Source organism: Beta vulgaris, chromosome 3 (genome assembly GCF_026745355.1).
Source record: "Beta vulgaris subsp. vulgaris cultivar EL10 chromosome 3, EL10.2, whole genome shotgun sequence".
NCBI classification, from domain to species: Eukaryota; Viridiplantae; Streptophyta; class Magnoliopsida; order Caryophyllales; family Amaranthaceae; genus Beta; species Beta vulgaris.
In genome coordinates this window covers 52,782,607-52,804,932 of record NC_079204.1, presented here as the reverse complement: position 1 = coordinate 52,804,932, position 22,326 = coordinate 52,782,607, and the positions used below count along the sequence as shown (strand labels likewise).

General features: G+C 37.2%; 4 protein-coding genes and 1 long non-coding RNA gene across 5 annotated transcripts; 1 reads left to right on the top strand and 4 right to left on the bottom strand.

Moving 5' to 3' along the window:
- Nucleotides 1–3,508: 3,508 nt before the first annotated feature.
- LOC104889471 (hypothetical protein) lies at nt 3,509–5,303 on the bottom strand. The gene has a single exon (XM_010674698.4). It carries the CDS (start codon nt 5,012–5,014, stop codon nt 3,719–3,721), a length of 1,296 nt encoding a protein of 431 aa, XP_010673000.2. The 5' UTR covers nt 5,015–5,303; the 3' UTR covers nt 3,509–3,718.
- A 1,772-nt stretch (nt 5,304–7,075) lies between these two features.
- Nucleotides 7,076–9,706, bottom strand: LOC104889597 (putative disease resistance protein RGA1). The gene has a single exon (XM_010674855.2). The coding sequence runs from the start codon at nt 9,704–9,706 to the stop codon at nt 7,076–7,078; it is 2,631 nt and encodes an 876-aa protein (XP_010673157.2).
- A 735-nt stretch (nt 9,707–10,441) lies between these two features.
- LOC104889470 (uncharacterized) lies at nt 10,442–13,151 on the bottom strand (the record flags this gene model as incomplete). The annotated part of the gene is made up of 2 exons (XM_057393432.1): nt 10,442–11,154; nt 12,958–13,151. A coding segment is annotated over one exon (156 nt), but the record flags the coding sequence as incomplete, so codon positions are not given.
- A 3,151-nt stretch (nt 13,152–16,302) lies between these two features.
- On the top strand, nt 16,303–18,206 carry LOC130590745 (uncharacterized). The gene is made up of 3 exons (XR_008968592.1): nt 16,303–16,470; nt 17,336–17,400; nt 18,069–18,206. It is a non-coding gene; the product is annotated as an uncharacterized LOC130590745 (long non-coding RNA).
- Nucleotides 18,207–18,717: 511 nt separating this feature from the next.
- LOC125495767 (uncharacterized) lies at nt 18,718–19,335 on the bottom strand. The gene has a single exon (XM_057393431.1). The coding sequence runs from the start codon at nt 19,333–19,335 to the stop codon at nt 18,718–18,720; it is 618 nt and encodes a 205-aa protein (XP_057249414.1).
- Nucleotides 19,336–22,326: the final 2,991 nt, after the last annotated feature.

Below are 22,326 nucleotides of genomic sequence, written 5' to 3'. Positions count from 1 at the left end.
CCTCCATCTCATGGAGATAGCAATGCTGGATTCATCGGCGGCGATGAAGGTTGCGCCGACGAAGGTGAAGAAGCCGAAAATTTGAGGAAGGAGGATGGCGATGTTGGATTAGTATGGTCGAGCGATTTCGCTTTTGTGTGGTGTATTGCACAAACAATGGACTGTAATATATATATAGGATCTATCTGACATTCAAACTCGAAATTCCTTATTTTTCATACTTATTTTCTAGTGTTTTAGTTCAAGTCAGCTCTATTAAATGTAATTGATTTCGTTCAATTTGGCTTGTTACAGTTTTTTTAAACAATAATTATAATAAAAGTAGAAGAAGAAAATCTCAGTAACTTCATTTCTTGGCGTTTGCATTACGTTTTCCATTAACCAAAATCAATAGTTGATTTTACTAAAACTATAATTAATAGACAAACAGTCAACAATAAGATTGCCAAATACCCTAGTACTAATTTTTTTTTTATTTGGTAAAATAGAGGATAGAAACACAAAAGAGATTTTACTAGATTTGTTTTTAGTACGACTTTGAAAACATTAACTTTTTAAAGTTAACTTATTTATAATCAAAGATATTTAAGTGAGAGTGAAATAGCTTAGTGGTTAGAGCTTCCTTCTCGGTTTCAAAAAGTCTTGGGATCAATTCTCACCCTTGACAAGTTGAGATCCCCCTTTATTCCCTCTAATTTGTCAAAGTTTCTCCTTACCTTATTAAAAAAAAAGGAAAAATTGATTTTATCAGTCCCAACTATGGGCGCCCCGATAAAAACAGTCCCAACTTCAATTTATTATTGTTCAGTCCCAACTTTTGGGGGTATTTTACAATACCGGTCCAGATTGACCAGTAACCTGTTTAAGAGGTCACCTCCCCTCCCCTGCTCTAACCCCCCCTTGCCACCTTCCCTCCCCTGCTCCAACCCCCCTCTCTCCCCTAACCCACCACCCCCGACAACCCCAGCCCCAACACCCAGCCCCCCTCCCCCTCCCTGCCAGTCGCACCGCCCCTGCCTTTCCCCGTCAGTCGCGCCGCCCCCCTCCCCTTCCCCGCCAGTCGCGCAACCCCCCTCCCCGTCCCTTCGCGCACTCAGCCCCCGTCGAGTCGTCGGTCTTCATCTCCTCTCACTCAGCCCCCGTCGAGTCGTCGCCTCCTCTCAATGTTCGCCTCGTCGTCGTTGCAGCGGCGTTTGCGGGGGAGGGGGGGTTGTGCGACGGTTGCAGAAGAAGGGGAGGGGTTGCAGGGGAAGGGGAAGGGGAGGGGGCTGCGGGCGGTGGGTGCGACAGTTGCAGGGGAGGGGACTGCAGGGGGTGGGGGGTGGTGGCTGCGGGGAGGGAGCTGGTGGCTGGTGTTGGTGGTTTCGAGGAGGGGGTTGGTGGGGCTGGTAGGGTCGGGGTTGGTGGTGGGGTGGTGGACTGGGTGGGGTGGTGGGCTGGGGTTGTTAGGGTGTGGGGTTTTTTTTTTAGCAAGTTTACCGTTATTGTAAAATAGCCCCAAAAGTTGGGACTGAACAATAATAAATTGAAGTTGGGACTGTTTTTATCAGGGCGCCCATAGTTGGGACTGATAAAATCAATTTTTCCTAAAAAAAATTAAAGATATTAATATTCAAACTTACTCATTTTGTTTTTCTCTTTAAGTTCAATGTGCAATTGGCCTTAGTTTATAGTTTTATAACTAACGAATTATGTTAAGAATTTTTTGTCAAAAGAAACCTTTTATAATGTTTTGGTTGTCAGCATAGACCTAATAACCAAATGTGTTTGTTGTTTAGGACCCAATAGTCAAAATCCAGTACTGAAACAATTTGACCTCAATAGCTCAATCAAATAGATGGAATGGACTACTCGAACTACGATGGATTTTTCCTTTACTATCTCTTCAATTCCTTGTTGCAAGTCCCCTACTTCCATCGTAGTTAGCTGACATATCCAAAAAAAACTATTTTTTTAGGTTAAAGTTGAATATATGTGTGATGAAAAATTAATGGTTCCGTTCTAAAAATAGAAACAAAAGAAATGGGTAAACTAATAAGGCATATCCAAAAAAAGAATACGGGTAAACTAATAAAGATAGGAGTTAGTAATTTGCAAGTAAAACCAACAAAACCCAAGAATTATGGGATTAGATTTCAAGCCCCCAACATGAAAGCACTTAAACATGCAGCAATCTAGGTGAGGAATAATAAATGTCGAGCAATCATATAATCTTATTTGCAAGGACAATGAACAAAGACCTTTACTTCTCCAAAGAACTATTGTACGACAAACCATCACAAGCAAGCACTTTAGAAAATGTCATGATTCATGAGTAACAACTTATACAACAGTGAATAAACTCTTTTGAATAGGGCAGATCACAGATGAGAGACACACACTCAAACCTCTATGCTCTTTTATCAAAAGCAACCTATCTTTAGGCAAAGAAGGACTACATATATTCAAACTGAAAATGCTGACTTAATGTCATATCAAGGAGAACGCACTAAGCCCCTTTTGTTCAGTCAAATATCCTACCATTAGCACTTAGGCAACTAGGCAAGAGAAGTTACTAGCTATCCTTGAATCAAATACACTTTATATTTCGAATCTTTTGAACTTCTAATCGCAACATTATCGTAAATGCAGGTGTTCATGGGTTGTTCGGATTAGATCACAGTATTAAGTGCTCGTTTGGTTGGGACAAAATGCAAGAAATTGTCTATCTAGGGGGACCACAAGCCATAAGTGAGTAGAACTGCCCATGAAAAGTTCTATTGTCATTAAGTAACCAAACAACTTATTTTACTTCCGGCCTCCCTTGGAACATGCAATTCAGGGTGGTCGGAAAAGGCTTCGGACATTTCATCATGCCGGGGCGTTTATCATAACATCAAACAACCGCACTAGAAACTCAATGATAAGGGATATGGCACTGAGTCACACACTCACAGTCACTACAGTTAAGACAAGTATAGTTGAGGAATAGGTCAATGAAATAAATGACCTTATTCAGTATTCACAAGGTCTGATTGACAAACATGCTGTCTGTACCATAAAAAATAATGCAAGAGCCAATCAAGAAGGGGCTATTGTAAGCAATCATGGTTAACAGGCAAGCATGAGGTGACTCATCAGGCATTATTCTCAAGGTAGGAACAGGACCACCATTACCATATGAGAGGGATTTCAGAGAATACATTAACAGTTAAACTTTCCTAGTCCCACCATTATCAAATATCTGTTGCTTTAACAACCTTATTGCTTCACAATATACAAATGAAATCAGCTTCATAATACTGATGCAGCACCTAACAGATCCTTTATTTGTTCGCATTAATCTTGAACCACAAGTATTTAATCACCAACAACCACTATGAATCAATCTTCATAATATTTAATCCCCAACAAGGCAACAACCACTATGAATCAATCTCCATAATTTTTGATCACATCTATAGTTGATAGTACTAGGGTACTCTTATGCAATAAAAACAGACACATTCTAGATATAAGATTCGAGCAATCAAGAGAAATGATCAGCCTTCCCTACAACTTTACATTATACAAAATTCAATTACAAGCCATCAAGTTTAGGATGCTACCATTGATAGAAAATAAAGATAGATAAGATTAAAGGACATATCAAGACCTAAGCATTAACAAATACGCGAAATAATTACTACCAAGAAACTGATGGAGTTTCATAGTAAAATGAATGACATGGAAGCTGCATTCATGGGAAACAACCCGAGCAACGAACTAACCCGTTCTCATTGCAGTCAGGGCACTTCCTTGTTCGTCCTTCCTCTTCTAGAAAAACCTTCCGACTTCCATTACAATTCGAGCAAGGAACAAACCTCGCGTCACCACAACTATCACATACAAACCCACAATCTTGGGTAGGAAATCCATCCAAAAGCCTCTCCAATTCTCCCCTTTCATGCATCTGCTTAATCTCATCAGCACCTCCTACATGCTTCCCTCCAATAAAAAGTTGAGGCAAGCTCATTGCCTTCCCACTAAGTGCACTTTGCAATTCCTTCCTATAAGTTGAATCCATAGATATATCCTTTTCATCCACCATCACTCTAAACCCTCTAAGTATCAATCGAACCGCGCAACAATCTTCATAAGTCCTCCTAATCCCTCTCAAACTAGTAAAATAAAGCACAATCTTGTCCTCACAACCACCCACTTTACAAGCATTATCATCACCAACACTTAATTTCAAACCCAAAGGGCTAGAACTAGAATCCACACTCTTAATCATAGAAACAATCGGACTCGAATCAACCGACATATTCATCCTCCTAGATGAATCATAACCTAAGTTTTTACTTGACAATGCCCTTTGATAGCTAGAAGAAACATTAGGGTCCATCTTAGAAAGAAGTGACTCCTCAGACAAAAGTTTCCACAAAGGTTTAGAATTATTCAAGTTACTATTATTACTACTATAATCTTTCTCAACTTTTGGTTGAGGCATTTCAACAAACACATAAGAGTCACTCAATTTCTTAACAGAATCAGAAAAATTTAACCCTAATCTCAAAGTGGGTATTTTCTGGGCATCTTCAAAATCACATAAACTCAAACTTTTAACCTTAAAACCATTACCAGAATCACGATTAAACCCATGGTTTTCCTCTTCCTCAAGACCTTCCATAAGTTCCCAAGTATTAATAACGGAATCCGGCGAAGACTTGCCGGAAAACTCATCAATTTCGCCGGAAAAAGACTGTTTATCGACGACAATAAGAGACCCATAAGTTGTTGAAGTGAGAGAAACAAGATGGTTTGTGTCACCTTTACGAGTTGCAGGATGATGAACAAGTGGCACAGAAAGTGAGCGAGTTTTTGGAATTACAGATGAATTAGCAGAAGACGAAGATGATGAAGATGCAGCATGTGTTGTTGTTGTTGAAGAAGAAGAAATGGAAGAATATGAGTTATGAGAGGAGAGAGAAAATGATGGGTCTTCAATGGCTTTTGATAATATAGTATCAAGTCTTGAGGCTGAACACCCCATTGAAATTGATATTGATTATGAATTGAATTAACACGAAAAATACTCAGTATATATGATTGTCTGATTATTTCTGGGAAAGATTATTGATTTCTGGGTATCTTATAAAAGTTGATATTTTTGTTGATTTTTGTGGGAAATTTGACAGTCGGAGGAGAGAGAAAGAGAGAGTTTGGGAGTTGGGGAAGTGAAAATGTTGCAATGAATGCGATTATTATGGAAGTTTGGAGTAATATGGTTAAGGTATTAATGAGGGTTGAAATTTGGATTTTTGCTTAGTTGAAAAGGAAACTTCTAACCTATTGTTGTATTGTGTAAATTGAGTTGTTAATTGTTTAAAGTGCTTTTATTGAGTAGTATTCCTTGTTTTTGAAGTTTGATTAACGACAATGTTGACTTTTGAAGGTGACAGTATTGATAAGGGTGAAATGGAAATTAATATTATTTTCTTATTTTAATATTGTTATATATCCATGTTCATTGTATTCAAAATACAAGTAATTCATCTTTTCCGAATTAAATGCAACATATCCACTTTTTCACTATTTGCATTTTTCTTTTTGATTAAGATTTGTGATATACATAATGAAAATCATAGTCAAGTGGAATCTTGTTATATTCGTCTTGTGACGTACTTTCACAAAATATAATTTTTACTTATACGTAGTATGTAATTATAGATATTTCATGCGTTAAAGTGGATTTGTTGCATTTAATTCGGATGGGAGGAAGTAAAAAGTATTTAAATTTCTCTCCTTTTGATTATTTTAATGATCTTCGATCCCATTCAATCATTTTGTTATCATCCGATAAATATAACATATTCTGGTGGAAAATTTAGCCTCTTTTTGGATAACTTTAGAAATTTTGTTCATCAATCCCTGTTTTTTTGGGCACAATTTCAATTCAGTTTATTTCAATTCAGCTCAATTCAATTCAGTTGAATTCAATTACTTTGCTCTTGAAATTTTACTTTAGTTTCATTCGTTAAGCTTCCTTCATACAGTACAATTTAGTTAAACCCAAAAGCTTAGGACATTAACGCTCTTAATCTACAGTATATTTTCTACACAGTTAATCGTGCAATGGAATACTTTGCTATTTACGTCATTTTTTCCCAACCCGATTCTTTTCTAGATACAAAATTTTCAAATATTATTTTTATATAAATCAATTAATGCCGACACAAATCAAAAGAAAGATAGACAAAGAGCTAAAATAGACACCTTAAACATAAAATTTAACATAAGACTTGTTTCGCCAGGATCCTACAGAAGATGTAGTTAACTAGTTATGCTACCAAAATCATCATAATAGGTAACTACTACCTCCGTCCTTTATCAGTTTACCGCTTTTGACTTTTCACATTTATCGATGTAAAACTTTGAGCAATAATATCTCTAATTATGTATTTGTAAAAATTATCTATACTAATATATTAAAAGGCGTTCCTAAACGTGGAACGGTGCCACGTGGCGCTCCCCCTAAATCATTGTACTCCATGTAATCCTCATACAATAAAAAACTAGAAATTGCTAACATAAGGTTTGATCCCATGACCTCAAGGTCATATATTAAAGTCTTAACTCTTAACCACTAGACCAAATGATAATTGGTGTTATTATTTTAAAGTATAATATTAATAAATGAAAATTCTCCTTACCCGGGGCATAGCCCGGGAATAATAACTAGTTAAAAATTAATATCCCGAAACTACATATTGAGACGAATCAAACAATATCACACATGATTATATTTTCCTTACATATAAAGTACAAATGACGGTCAAAGTAATAAAAATGAATAGTGTTATAAGTCAAAGTGGGTAAACTAATAAAGGAAGAAGGGAGTAATATATATTCCAGAGATGTTATATAAGAATACGAGATAGCTAGTTCCTTACAAAATACAAATGACCATATTTAAACAAAACTATAACGTGAAAGATTGTATCACATTTACAACATTAATCTTTGTTTCTTTATAGACACCCAAAAGAAAATCTGATAGTAAGAGTAGAAATTAAGAACTGCCGTGTTAAGTTGGAGTTAATAAGAGTAGAAACTAAGAAGTGCCTTGTTGAGTTGGAGATAATTTGATCCATCGATCATTAAGGAAAATGTCATGAACATGCTGTATGTAACAAAAGTCTTCTCCATTTGGTATTGCACATCTTGTTGTCAACTGAGAGCAGTCATGAATGGCCATTTTTTGTAAAGAACTAAGATATCGAAAGCCTTCTGGCAAAGCCACCAAATTAGGACAGTTGAAGATATACATTCTTTCAAGATTAGTGAAATGTCTCAACCAATTTGGAAGTTCATACAAGCTCCCACAATTTCCAATGGAAAGATATTGAAGAGATATCGCGGCTGATTGAATACCGTCAGGTAAAGAAATCAGCTTCGGAATTCCTGAAATCTCCAACTCTCGTAGGCTTTTTAAGCCATGTAAGCCTTGTCCATCCTCCAAATCCATCTCTTGACAGTCGGAAATGACTAGCTTCTCAAGAAAAGCAAGGTGTTTCATGCTGTCTGGAAGACGGGTTAGTCTAGGACAAGTTTCTATTCGTAACTCTCGAAGAGATGTGAGGCCTCCAATAACTGCAGAATCCCACAATGTTGTCAATCTATTGCAGTAGCAGAACCCCAATCTTTGTAGAGCTCTCAAGCCATTAAATGTGGTGTCAGTTAAGGTCGTCTGGCAAGTAGTCACACTAAAATTCCTTAAGCTTACCAGCTTGTTCATATCCCGGGGAAGCTCTTTCAGCTGCTGACACCGATAAAGATGCAACGTTTGTAGATTTACTAACTTGCATATTGTATCTGGAAGAATTTTGATACTTTCATTGAACCTTAAATCAAGATATCTCAATTGCTTCAAATCTCCAATTGATTTGGGCAACTCCTCATAATCACTATTCCCAAGATCTAAGATACGCAAGAGTTTGAAGTTGGAAATAAGATCCCTGAGAAAGGATTTACTGATCTTGCCCAGCTTATAACCAAATCTAAACGTTCGAGCTTTTCTGGCTTTGAGTAGCTCTTTCGGGAATTCTTCATCTGATAAACCATTATATCCTTCACTTCCCCAAACTATATGTCTTGACATTTTAGAAACTTTAAGCGCCTTAAGTGTTACAGTGGCTAATTCTTCTCCTAGAACATTTGTGGCTAGATCGTGTAAGAGATCATGCATCTGACAATGGAATACGGACTTGTCAAAAGCGATCCATGGTTCTTGAAGAAGGGATCTTGATATCAACTCAACACAGAAATTGTGTCCAATGCCTTCATAATATTCATCATCTGTGTTACTTTGTTGCAACAATCCTAATGCCCTCCAGTAATATGACAAGACAGGTGGATAAAGTTTAGAATCCTTCACAAACAAGGAACTATAAGCAAAACATGGCTTCAAGTGTGACGGAAGCCTGTCATAACTGAGTTTTAAGACTTGTATAACATTACTGTATTGCGTGTGCAAACCTATGAGGCTTCCCTTTTCATTAATGCGCTTCCATTCTCGCTCATCCCTCTCAGTTCGTAATAAACTTGCTAAAGTTTTAACAAGAAGTGAAACCCCAAGGCATTTCTCAACAATAGATCTTCCAATATTAGCAAGACTGGGACATCTTTGTTCCTCCCCTTCTGCAAATACTAACTGACTGAATATGGACCAGCAATGAAGATTTTGAAGACCACCCAAATCATAGGGTCTAACAGTTCCTGTAACACTAGCGACATTTGCATCTCTTGTAGTAACCAAAATCAAGCTTCCGTCTTTACCAGTTGTTAGCATGTTCTTAAACTCTGTCCACACAACAATGTCATGAAGCCATACATCATCTAGCACAAGAAAATACTTCTTCCCCTTCAACAAATTCTGAAGTTTTTCTACCACCTGTCCTAAAGTTAAATGACATCCATTGTCATTAGTACCAGACTTTAAAATATCCTCCATCGTCTTCCGCAGGTCAAACTCGTGAGAGATACATGCCCAAAGCTTCATATCAAATGCACGAACAACCCACTCGTCATGGTACACTAACTTAGCCAATGCGGATTTTCCAATTCCCCCCAGCCCAACTATAGGAAGTACAGTGAGACTACTAGAATCACCGACAGCTGAAAGCATCCTTATAATATCCTGCTTAGCCTCATCTCTCCCAATAATATCGGACTTATTCACATAGGCACATGCATCTAAAGGATTCCTATCTACAAGTGTTGTTTCAATAGGATGATCAGTCAATCCAAAATCATTTTTCTTAGCCACGATCTCATCCAACTTCTGACGGAGGTCTTTTATTCTGTGAGTCAAATCAAACCGGAAGATTAAGGGATTTGAAGCGGAAAGAAAGTACCTCAGCTGGATGAGGAATTGACCCTCATTGGCAGTACGCTGCAAAGCATCAGTTGCGACTTCATCCAGAAGATCATCTATGTCGTAAACAACATCTTTGAGATCTCTTAACCAAATCTTGATCGACTCATTAGTGTACTGCCTCTGCTCTGCATCTTGAAGCACAGCACAGATTGCAGAAAGCTTGCTGGCTATCATCTCGAGATCCTTTTTAAGTACTCTGGCAGCTTTGATCTCTTCTGTAGCAGAGGTCAAAGCAAGATCACCAGTAAAGGAAGCCAGCTTTCCAAGAACGGATTTTGTGACAGATATAAGAATTGCTTCTGCCATTGCAAGAAAAGGAAAGCTCCCAAGATTTTGTGTGAGAAAACGGTGAAGCTTGATATAGTTATATGTTGATTGCAATTGCTGTATTTCTATAACAAGCAAAAAAGTCAACAAATCATATCTTTAAACTGGTCAAAGATACACATCCCATTTCCCAAAACGATGCAAGTTGCATTTTGTTCTGAATTTTGAATGAAAAAATGGTGTTAGAATATTGTAGATCTGTAGTTTGTCTTACAGGAAACTCATGTCATATATAATCTAAGATAATCTTTTCTTATTCTTCAAGGGTGGTCTTTGTCTTTCAATTATTAATGGTAATAATATATTACAGGTCCAAATAGTATGGGGGAAAAATAACAAATATTAGAAACAAAATATCAAAAACAAAAGTATGGAAGCGAGCATGTTCGCAATTTCACACAGATACAAGCTAGAACCAAGTATCAGGAAAAGACAGCAAAATTTAATCATTTGAAGACTAAGCTAGACCTGGCATGGTTCTCATTTACTACTATGACTTTTCTAAGCGTCTAATCTGCGACTAAGCTATTACGATTTCGTCGGTGGCCGCAATATAAGCAAACTCCCCGGTGAAGGAAGCTTAAACATTTAAAAAGAAAAGAAAAACTACGAGAAGCCTTGAATTTTATCAATGACTCAGATATAATCTTATAATTCTTTTCTCAGGACAAAATAAGAGGATTCAATTAAAAGAAAACTCACTTAGAAACAATGTAGAAGGACAAAACATCTTGGCCGCGTGAAAATTACAGGTTCCTTTAAAATTTATTGCGAAACTAAACAAGAAAAGTTTAATCACATGTGGATGTCAAGTAGCTTAGTTGGTAAAGTCATGTAGGGTGGTACCCTTAACCTGGGATTGTGTCCTGTACTCCTATCTATATCACTGCTTTCATAGCTCCCTATACACCAGAAAAATCTTATCGAATCTTATACAATATTATGTGCATCTTGGTATGATAAACCAAGAAACTAAATCACACAACACTACCATCCAGAAAAGCAGTAGCACTCATGCTGCCACGCCTTGAGATCATCATCCCATTTCTGCATCAGCATGTAATACTTGACTGCTGGTTACTTTCTAAGGAGAAACCTCATGTATCCGTCAAAAATAACCCAGACGCTTGTCAAAAGCATAGATGAACATGCGCATCTCTGAGAATGAAAGCAGTGAGAACATACTACTGAGCCTGGCCCATCGCAATCTCAGTGCTCCAATGCAACCTATGCATTGGAGCTGACACTTGATCCTGCGCCCCGGCACGTAAATTGGGATGTATGCTGCTGGCGCCAGACATGGTCCTCACGAGAGAGTACTTATTGGCACAAACCTCAATGCTAGGGACAGAATGAAGCATACAATCACCTCCAGGCTCCAAGCACCTAAGAGTAAGACAACTGGCAGTGAACTATAATCTCCCACTCTGTCAATTGTCAAATATGATAATTCATTAGTTGGTCAAGAAGTTATACTCAGGACTACATAGAAGTTAGCAAGCCCAGAGTTCGGAACATCAACATAAAGCGCATTTATCTGATTAATGAGAAGGCCACAATTCCAACAACAAACATAACACCATTGAAAATTTCCTAGATGAGTGAAATTCAAACAAAAATGAAGTTCCAAGGCATTGTTCACATAGCCTTAGAATAGCGTGTACGACCTGCTTAATTGGAGTATCATGATGGTCTTATTATAAAAAACAGTTATATCCCTAGTAGAAAGTCCACAATCAACACAGAAAATTTCAGTTCAAAAACCACACAGGTTTCCGCTAAAGGTCCTGCCTTCCTCACTCCCCTCTTTCCCGACGGCAGAGGCTATTAAATTTGATTGGGCATACGATAGGGAGTTCTTTTAGAGATCTGACAAAGCTCAACATGGAGCGTTTAATAAATCTATGTCTAAAAAAACTGACCCTCATTTTGTCTCATATTCGCATTCACAAAGTCAAGAGAATTTGTGGCTTGCAGAGGGCTTTGAAGCTGTGAACTTTCACTTCCTATAATTGGGGATAAAGAAAAACCCTGCACTAATCTATCCCCAGTAACAAAAAGGCATCATACGAACAAGACTTGTTCAAAGCCTATGCTTCCCGTCCCAAGGCCCAGCTAAATCAATCATATCATACCCAGTGAACCTCTTACAGAGCATTCGACTGGACGAAAATATGGAAACAACTGACCGTTCTATAAAAAGTTAGCAACATCAACACTACTACTACTAGTAGTCAAACATACACGAAACAATTGAGGAATTCTATAAAAAAAGTTAGCAGATCCAATAACATCCTCTTGAGCTTGTCATAAAGTATCATTAGTAAGTCTTGTGTAAGACTGTTTTATCATAAAATTTGGACAAGTCCGCCTCACTTTGTTCCCCTAAAGAGTTAGTACTTTTGTAAGATTTTTTTTTTTTTGGCAACAAGTACTTTGTAAGTTAAGGGTCATTCTAAGAGTTATTCTGAAATAACGGGTCACTCCGTGTCTTAAAAGAGTCTCTTGTACCATAAAATGACCCTTTTTAGTTTTTAAGACAGCAAGTTAGAACTTATGGTAAGACGGTCTCATATATGAGACTTATGGAATTATGAGAGTGCAATTTGCACAGTTTTGGAAATATTATGGATATATTTGGAAATCCAAATAATATAGGGATGCTTTGGAAAGTTGACTTGATTTTTTCTTTAAAATCATAAAAAAAAAAAAAAAAAAAAGTCGATGTAACATGCACTATTTTACATATCACAGTGAAAATTCAAGATCCGCACTTTCAAAACCTTGTAAATGGAAGAATTCACAATTTTGCGGTTATTATAAAAAGTCAACCACCCAAAAAAAAAAAAAAACAGCCATTACAAGACCCTACATAGCTTCTACTCTACCATAAGTAGTTCAAAATCAAATCAAAAAAAGTGAAATATACATATCGAAACAAGCAAACTAAAATCAACGATGTCTTGGCCTAGTAGTTAAAATTGAGCTGCTGTGAACGATAAATCACTGGTTCGAATCCACCCTTCCCCTTCTTTGTAGTTTGTATTGCCTTTGGGGTTCATATGAATCCAAAAAAAAAACAAGCAAATTAACAACAAATAAAACCTCAAAATCCAACAATTATTTAGATGTACGAACTACTCACCATAAAAACAAAAATCATTCATTCATTTCATTGATCAAAGCTTATAAAATCCGAATATTCGGGATCAAAGAAAGTAGTTACTCACCTAAAAAGAAAAAGTAAACAAAAGAAGAAAGATAGAATTCAACCGACATGGAAGGCACCGATATCACCGGCGCGCATAGAATTAGCGATTTCATCGGCGACAATCAAGCAAGAGGTGATCCAACCAGCAAGTGCCAACCATACGATATTTGATATCCATAGTGTTACGCTCCATGGCATCGTGATCTTTCGAATTTACGCCAATTTTTCTTGTTACTTGTTACTGAAGATAATTCAGGTTCAATTTCTATTTGGATTATTGGGATCACAAAAGTTGAGGAATAAGTTGATTGAGATTTGAGATTTCAGATTTGGGGGAGCCGAGGGTTTGGTAGTTTGAATTTGGAAGAAAGGGACTGATATACTAGTAGTTACTAGTTAGACTAGTTGGTTTAGTGTCATTTACTTGTGAGTCGTGAGTTGGACAGTCAGATTAGAAGGTGACGGGTTGGAATCTCACGCTGGTCAACCAAGTTTGCAATTAGCGGGTAAGAATTAAGATACTTCGAAAGTAGGAAAAGGCCAAGAGAAGGTTAAGGCTATGTTTAGGTTATGTTCAGTTCACCTTATTTTTGCTTATTTCAGATCTAATCAGATCAGATCAGAAAAAATAAGTTCAGATCAGATCAGTTCAGATCATGCTTATATTTAAAAATCACTATATCTTTCATTACATATTAGTAAAAATTATAATAATTGAATATTAATAAAGTACTCATTGAGCCGAATCAAACAAGACCCCACATGACTATATTTTTTCTTATATATTGAGAAAAATCTAAAAGATAAGATCTTATTATCAGATCAGAAAAAATAAGTTCAGATCAGATCAGAAAATTTCTGGTGAACTAAACATAGCCTTAGTTCACCTGAAATTATCTGATATGAACTTATCTGATCTGATCTGAACTTATTTTTTCTGATCTGATCTGATCTGAACTGATATGATAACAAGATCTTATCTTTTAGATTTTTCTCAATATATACGAAAAAATATAGTCATGTGGGGTCTTGTTTAATTCGTTTCAATGAGTACTTTGTTAATATTCAATTATTATAATTTTTACTAATATTTAATGAAAGATATAGTGATTTTTAAATATAAGCATGATCTGAACTGATCTGATCTGAACTTATTTTTCTGATCTGATCTGATCTGATTAGATCTGAAATAAGCAAAAATAAGGTGAACTAAACATAGCCTAACTTGATATAAAATAAAGGAAAAGTTGACAAGAGAGGTCTGAATTTTAGCCGATAATTTTTAAAAGGTACCAACTTTGGATTAACATGTGGTGGTCACAACTATAGGGGGTCCTAACTTTTATTGGTCCTTACAGGTTGTCAACCTACAAAATCCGGTAAACCCTCACGTGACTTTATAAAAAAGGCATGTTAGGTTGATTTCAGTAAAATCTTTCTTTCTCTTTCTTTCTCATTCTTTCTCTGTCTTTCTCTTTCTTTCTCTGTGTTAATCTCCAATGGAATCGCAAAAATCTGGCAACTCTGGATCTATCAACTCCAAAAGTGAAGCAATTGTAAGATGCAACCATGGAATTTCGGCAAAACTGAGGATATCGAAAAACAGTGGAAGCTATGGGAAAAGGTTTGACGGCTGTTCTATGTGGCCAGTAAGTTTTCTTCCCCATTTTTCGGTTTTGCGCAAATTAGGGTTTTCAGTGTTTTTTTTTATTGTTAATTGCAATTTCAAGATTAATGAAATTGTTGCACTTTTTTGTTGTAGAAGCATGATTGTGAATTTTTCTTGTGGGAGACTGGGGCAATGTTTACAAAAGGGTGCAACCAATGTGAGGACTTGCAGTCACAGCTAATGGAACACAACAGTTTCTGAGACCGAATTAGGTTTCAAAACATTGGAAGAGAAGCTTGGAAAACTAAAGTTGAAGAAGGATATCATGACAGTGTCTATGCATGAAATGAACGCTGAGATGATAATAATGCATGGGGAAATGCAGAAGACAACTAGGGGACAGAGATATGCTATAATGGGGATGATTGTTTCATGGATGTTGTTAGCTTACTTTTGGATGTGTAAGGAGTGAAATTGGCATTAGGAAGATAGATGTTTCATGGATGATGGATGTTTATGTAGGTGTTTAGGCTGGTTAAAGTGTCTTAGATGGCTTATTTTGTGGGATTCAATTTCATGAATGTAACAACTTGTCAATTATTATGCATTTTTGGATGAATGAATAAATCCTATTTTGACATACTTTATGTATTACTCTTTCATGTATTTGCAAATATTGAGAAACAAAAGTAATTCAAGTGTATTGATTGACACAACATGTAATTAAAATATCAATAACTGTCAACAATGGACAATTGTAGCAAACAAATTGATTGTAACAACAGTTGCACAAAATAGATCAACTTTGTTCCAAAATCAGAATAATGTGGCCAAAAAACAGAATATTGTTCCCAAAACAAAATTGGACATATAACAGTTTTAGTTTGTTGATGCTTGGGTTGATGCTTGACTTGAACCTACAGTTTCTCCAATGATTATTGGTACTCTTCCTGTAATATCCTAAAAATCTTAAACGTACTTAAGTGAATAATTAACATTTATTTTATTCGTTCCACTAATTAAGCATCGTATGATAAAATGATTATAGAATTTTTAGCATAAAAGTTTATCAACTTAAGTTATGATGATAATTTACAATTTACGATTTTAGGAGTTAATCAAGAAGGCTAATGTAGTTGTTAATTCATTAAAGTACAAAGTGTCAACATTTCACCCAAAGTCTTACTAAAGTCACGTTTAGGTGGTATTGTGGGAATGAAATTCTGATTTTGGTTTGGGAAGCAAAGAGGGAAAAAGAGAAAAGAAAGCATGGTCAAATCCCCCATTAATGGTGTCTTCTTCCCCACTCCACCATGTCCATTTGTCACTCATGCAATCACAACTTTCTTCTCCTTCTTCAGAAAATCTGTCACCAATCCTCACCCAAAGCTTCTTCAAGTTAACAAAATCAGATTATTTACTTCACCATCTTCCTCCAACACTGATTTTAAACCTCCAAACTCCACTATAAATAGCCATGGGGATTCAACATCAAGAACCCACCAACAATAACCTTCATCCTCTCTTCTCTCTCTAAACAGAAATTCAGTCAATAATCGACGGAAAATTGTAACAAAAATAAATCCAAAAAGAAACCCCCAAATTTTTACTCTCTCCTCTGTTTCGGTTCCCCCCCCCCCCCCGCGCCGGTCTCGCGCCGCGCCCAGTTCCGTCCCACACCCGCTATCGTTCGTCGACACCGCGCAGCTCGCCGGAGACCCGCGCCAGCACCCTCACGCTCTCTCTCTTCTCCGGCGGTCTCTCACGCCCCTCTCCTTCTTCGCGCGACGCTGCTGCACGCGCAGCACTGCGGACGACCCACGAGCGCTGAACCGCCGGAGACCGTCGCCGGAGATCGTCGTTGCTGCTCGCCGGCGTCCCTCCCTCAGGCGTGATTTCGTCCTCCTGCTCCTAGTAGCAGAGGTGATGGTTTTCCCCTTTTAACTTTCTGATTTCTTATTCTCTAATGCAAACCCAAGTTTTTAACCCTTAACATTTATTAAATTATTTGGGCCTAGAACCTTGGATTCAGAAATAAGCTTAAGTTTTAAATCTGAATTATATTATTGTTGGGCTAAAGGAGTTAAACTAAAGCTAATTTAGTGCTTTATTAAGTCATGTTAGTTTAATTATTAAGTTAAGTATAATGTTGGGCTTATAATCTGAATTTACTTAGTTTAGTCACTTAAGTTAATCTTGTTGCTTTAATATATTAAGCTTTAATGGACTGATTTAGTTAGTTTTATTAAACCACCTAACTTATTTACTAAAATCTATTATTGGGTTATAATTCATGATTTTTAAACCAGTTTAGCTATAAATTCATTAAGTTTATAATTGAGTTTAAGTTATGAGTACTTCACTAATCCTTAAGTTCACTTATAATAATGAGTTACTTGACTTGTTAATTTTAAATGACTAAATAATATCAAAATAATGTTAATGGATCTATTATAACTTTAAATTTAATTAATTTATTAATGGACGACTAATTAGTTATTAACTATGAACTAGAATAATGTTATGTTTTCGAAAGATTATATGATATGTAGTAATATAACTTTAATGTTTCGATAATTCTAAAAATATAGCTAAATGAGTTATTTCATTAAGTGGTTGTTAAAGACTCACCTTAATTGAACAAAGTTATTAACGATTAAGAAATAATGACCTTTAAGGAGACTTTACGACGTTATAATGACCGTTATGACCTCAATAAGCGCTAACTAATATTTAGGCTTAAAAGCTAAATAACGAAACGTTCATTAATAAAATTATTCTTGAATAGATTAAAGAAGATAAAGGATATTACAAGCCTCCCCCGGCTATCAAGGTTGGTAAGCAGGAATTCAGGTAACGTCTACTGCTAACACCCGCATTCCCCTTCAAAGTATGTTTTGATATGATTAATATTATGTTTTATATGGATTGCGGGAAATGAAATGTTTTATGATGGTTATTATGATATGATGCTATGAGAATGATGATGACGTTTGATGAAATGAAAGAATATAATTATTCACGATGATGATGTTACTTAAAAATAATGAAACATGATAAATTCAAGTGAAAGACGGTTCTGGCAGTATGATACGGGCACCGCAAGTGTCACCTATGTTGTGACCGCCTGATGATTTAAATGATACGGGCACCGAAGTGTCACCTATGAGTGACCGCCTGACTGTTTTATGATACGGGCACACAAGTGTCACCTATGTTGTGACCGCCTGATGGTTTAAATGATACGGGCACCGCAAGTGTCACCTATGATGTGACCGCTGACGGTTATGTAGTGGGAGACGTCCCCTATGTTATGATGTACTAGCCAAGTTACCAAAGTAAAAGATATATGATGATGAACATGATAAAGAAGATAATGTAACATGATATGATATGTTTGTGAAATGGTTTGAATTATTCTTTTCTCCTTGTTTATAAATAAAATGATGTGAAATGAATTTACGATGTTAGAGTAGTATGTTACTGAGCCTCGGCTCACGACGTTTTGTTTTATGTTTTAGGTATGGGAGAACAGTTGTGGATCACGATTATATTGCGTTATGAAGATTATGTAGGATTCATGAGGTTTTAAGATACTTTGTATAATGGATAAACAAGTATTATTATACGATGAGTATTTGTATAGTGAATTTTAAATTTTAGGCTACTATTTTATTTGTGGGCCATAATCCACAGGATTAAGTTATGCTTCCGCTGACGATTAAGGTTATGTAAATTTGTCGGGGCGTTCCACTTCCTCCCTGTGCACATGACAGGTTAGTGTAAGTTAAATTGATAACAACAAAAAAGTAACATCTGGGTAAATTTTGTGAGCTTATTACCCCCACAAAAATAGATCCATCATTAGCTATGAAAACACCAACTCCTTTAGGCACCTGTTATTTTGAGACATGAACAACAAAATTACAAGTGAAAATGGTGAACTTGGAAATATTGAGGAAACAGAGGGAAGTCAAATGGTTAACTTATAGTGGTTGTAGCTTTCTTCCCCCCTCTTGAACCCTTACCACCTCTTGAACCCTTCCCTCCTCTCCCTGCTGTGCTTGGATGTGGGTCTGAGCTGCTTGGATCAGCATTTGTAGTTCTCTTTCCTCCTCTTGAACCCTTCCCTCCCCTGATGACCCTTCCTCCTTTTCTAGTTCTGCTTGGCTATGTTGTTGCATCAAAGTGAGGGTCATTCTGAGCACCATGATGAGTTGAAGCATCAGATGTCTTGGCCTTTTTGTGAGGTGGATGACTAGGAGCTTTGTCTTTATTTGGACAAGTCCTCTTGTTATGGCCCTTAAGTTTGCATATTGTACATGTCATTTCAACCCCATGTTTGGTTAATCTCCCAGGCTTTTTTGGGTTTTCATGTGGGTCTTTTCTCCTACAGATTATTGGTCTCCCAAGACCAACTTTAATGGGTGGTGGGATGAGAGGAGAAGTGACTAGTGGCCAGTGTCTTTCACTTACTAGAGGTGGGATTGACCCAGCATAAGATCTCAGGTAATTCTCTCTTGTGTACACTTGGTCCACAAAGTCTTCAGCATCTCCTTTACAGAATGATATGCTGGCTACAACATGACAACAGAGGATACCAGTGAGGTCCCACTTCCTGCAGGTGCAAGATTTAGCTTCAAGGTCAAATGTTACACTATCCATATGATAGTTAACCTGAAATATTGTATTTGTTGATGGAATTGGAATGCAGTTGGCAGCTAGGTTTTTTTCCTTCTCCAACCTAGCTTGAATCCTGGGACACAACTTTGCAGAACTGGCCTCCATTTCCTGTCTTTTAACCACCAACCTTTGCATCAGGGCAGTCCTGATATCTCCAGCATGTAAATGAATGTTTGGTTCTTGCATTGATGATATACCCATTGAATGTCTCTGATAAATTGCTAGTGATCACATCTGTCTTGCTAGCTGTCTTCAGAAATGCCCTACAAAACACATCTGGATTATGTTTCCTAAATGCAGCAACAGCATCACTATTAACCTCTGACATCTCTTCCATTGCTTCATTGAAATCAGCCACACTATAGGCTTTAACAGCTTTCTAGAATATCAATTTCATCTCATCACCTTTAAAGTCCTTATGCCAATGTGCAACAATGTGTCTTGCACAGTGCCTGTGCTCACATTTTGGTAGTATTTTTGGCACAGAACTTATAATATTCTGTAAGTATATTAAACATATCATGAGATTCAACATAACATTATTAGTGAATCTTTCATGAAAGAAAAATAACACACTTACCAAGTGTTATCAAAACAGTGGGATCCTCTCCCTCACCTAAATTGAGGGAATGAGTCACAAACCACTCCCAAGAAGAATTATTTTCCCCCTCCACAATTGCCCACGCAACTGGGTACATCTGGTCATTTGCATCCTTACCAGTAACTGCCAACTGTTGTCCACCCAAAATGTTTTAGGAAACAAGCATCTATGCTTAAAAATTTTCTGAACCTTCAATCCACCCTCTCCTAACACCATCAAAGCATATGAAGAGCCTTTGAAATACTGGGACCTTCTCATTCTTTTTGCAGGAGCATGAACCAGTTCAATCACAGTGTCAGGGCAGCTAGCTTTGATGGCAGCTATATATCTGCCCAGTTTCATAATGATCAACATGGATCCATGAGGAGCTATGAGCCCTGTGTTTGACTTTATAAGCTAGAGATCTCTTAATTAAAACCTTGTAACCCTTCCTCATAGTATCCATAATCTCCTTAGTTGGCCAGTGAGGCCTAGCCTTAAAGATTTCAAGCAGTTGTTTTGCCAGCCAAGATGACTTCATTTGCCTATTGCTATCCATGTTCCTTGTGCAACTGTGTGCACTGTCAACAGATTTGACAACAAAACACGCCCTCCTAGTATCCCAAGATCCATACAACCTAAATGGACATCCTTTCTTGCATCTAACTTCCATTCTCTGTTGCCTCTTTTTATTACTACTTGAAAAACTCAAATTCCTACCTTGTTGCACAGCAAACATAGCTACTGCTTCTCTAAAGCATTCCCTATTTGGAAATCTCTGCCCCACTGTCTAGGAAAAGTTGTTGTAATCAATTTCTCCATGAATCAATAACCCCCTGCCTGTTCTCCTAGGCCCTCTGTCCTCTCCTTCAACATCACTGTTCTCAAGTGTGTGAATATCATCTTCACTGTCCTCATATTCACTCAGAAACCCACTCTCACTAGTGGTTGTTTTTCATTTCCCCCTCTTATCTTCCTTTGCAGCTTCCCTTTGCAACTGTTGTGCAATTTCAAACAGTTTGTGTTGGTCCCTCTAACTTTACTTCTTGCAATCCTAATTCATCATCACTGGTTTTAGGATAATCACCATCAATAATTGTCTCAATTTCATCCTCATGCACCTTCTTATACTCCTCATTCAACAGATCATGTAACTCATCTTCACCTATTTCAGATTCATCTACATACTTAGATGATCAGTTTCATTTGAGCCTTCAGTGCTAGGTTCATACATAGAGGAATCACTATTGTCTTCTTCACCAACTAACTCCCTCCATGTAAGAGGACTGTCAGGCCTGTTGTCATACCATTCATAGTAATCATGTGGAAGAGTTTCTTGGTCATCTATGAAAGGTTCTTTGGTGGACTCATTAAAGAAGGGAGTTGGAGCTGAAGGTGTTTGTGAGGGGGTCTTTGATGACAATGAGGGGTTGGGAGGACGGTCTACAAATGTAGCTGAAGGTGTTTGTGAGGGAGCCTGTGATGACAGTGAGGTGGGAGGGCAGTCTACAATTGAAGCTGAAGGTCTTTGTAAGGGAGGCTTATTTGCAAAAGGGTTCTCAGAGAGTATCTGAACTTATTGTAGCCTAAGACTAGACCTAAGTAGGGGCAGTACTTGTGGGCCCTTTTCTTACCAAAGCATTTGAGTTTTTCTGGCCTTTGTTTTGTGAGGGAAGGTTTACTTGTGGGCAGTTCTGGTTTTATTGTCTGAACAGGTACAGATGGCTGACTTACAGGCTTTGGTTCAGCCCCAACTTTTGATCCAGGCCCACTCCTTTCATTTGGTTCAGGCCCATTTGTTTTAGGTCCATTTGGTTCAGGCCAGCTTTTGACATACTGGCTTTAGGCCCTTGACTAGGTTGAGTTTGGTCAGGCCCCTCATTGGGTTTAGGTTGCTTAGTGGCCCAGTCTAAAAGGTTCACTTCCTCCTCCACCATTTGAGGTTCATCAACCCCATGTAATACAAACAGGTCAAATACACCTGCTTTTTAATGTTATTTCTCCCATCTCTAACACCTCCTTATCTCTATAAACTATTCTCAAACCATCATCTAGTGTCTTCCCAGGAATAAGGTAAATTTTTTTATCAATTACCCTATATGTACCACATTTTTTGGCCATCTCTTCCAAAAAAAACCAACATAGTTCATCAGGATCAACAGGAAAGGTCCTCCCACCTCCACCAATGTATTCCATACCCTTATCAGTTTTTTTGAAAATTCCCTCATGCCAAAATCTTAAGGTCACAATATCCATCACTTGCAAACTACAGTAGTGAATGAAACAACAAGAAAACAATCAACATGTTGCTTTCACAGTTCAATTCATGGAGCATAAAACAAAAAAAATAATTCAACCTTTACTAACTAAATAAAAAAAATTCAACCTCTACCAAATATATTGTTTCTTGTTTAAAAAAAAATGTTGTTCAAACTAAACACCATTGCCAAAAATTCAAGCTTTACAAGCACAAAAGTTCGAGACAATTCACTTACTAGGGTTTCTTCAAAATCGCG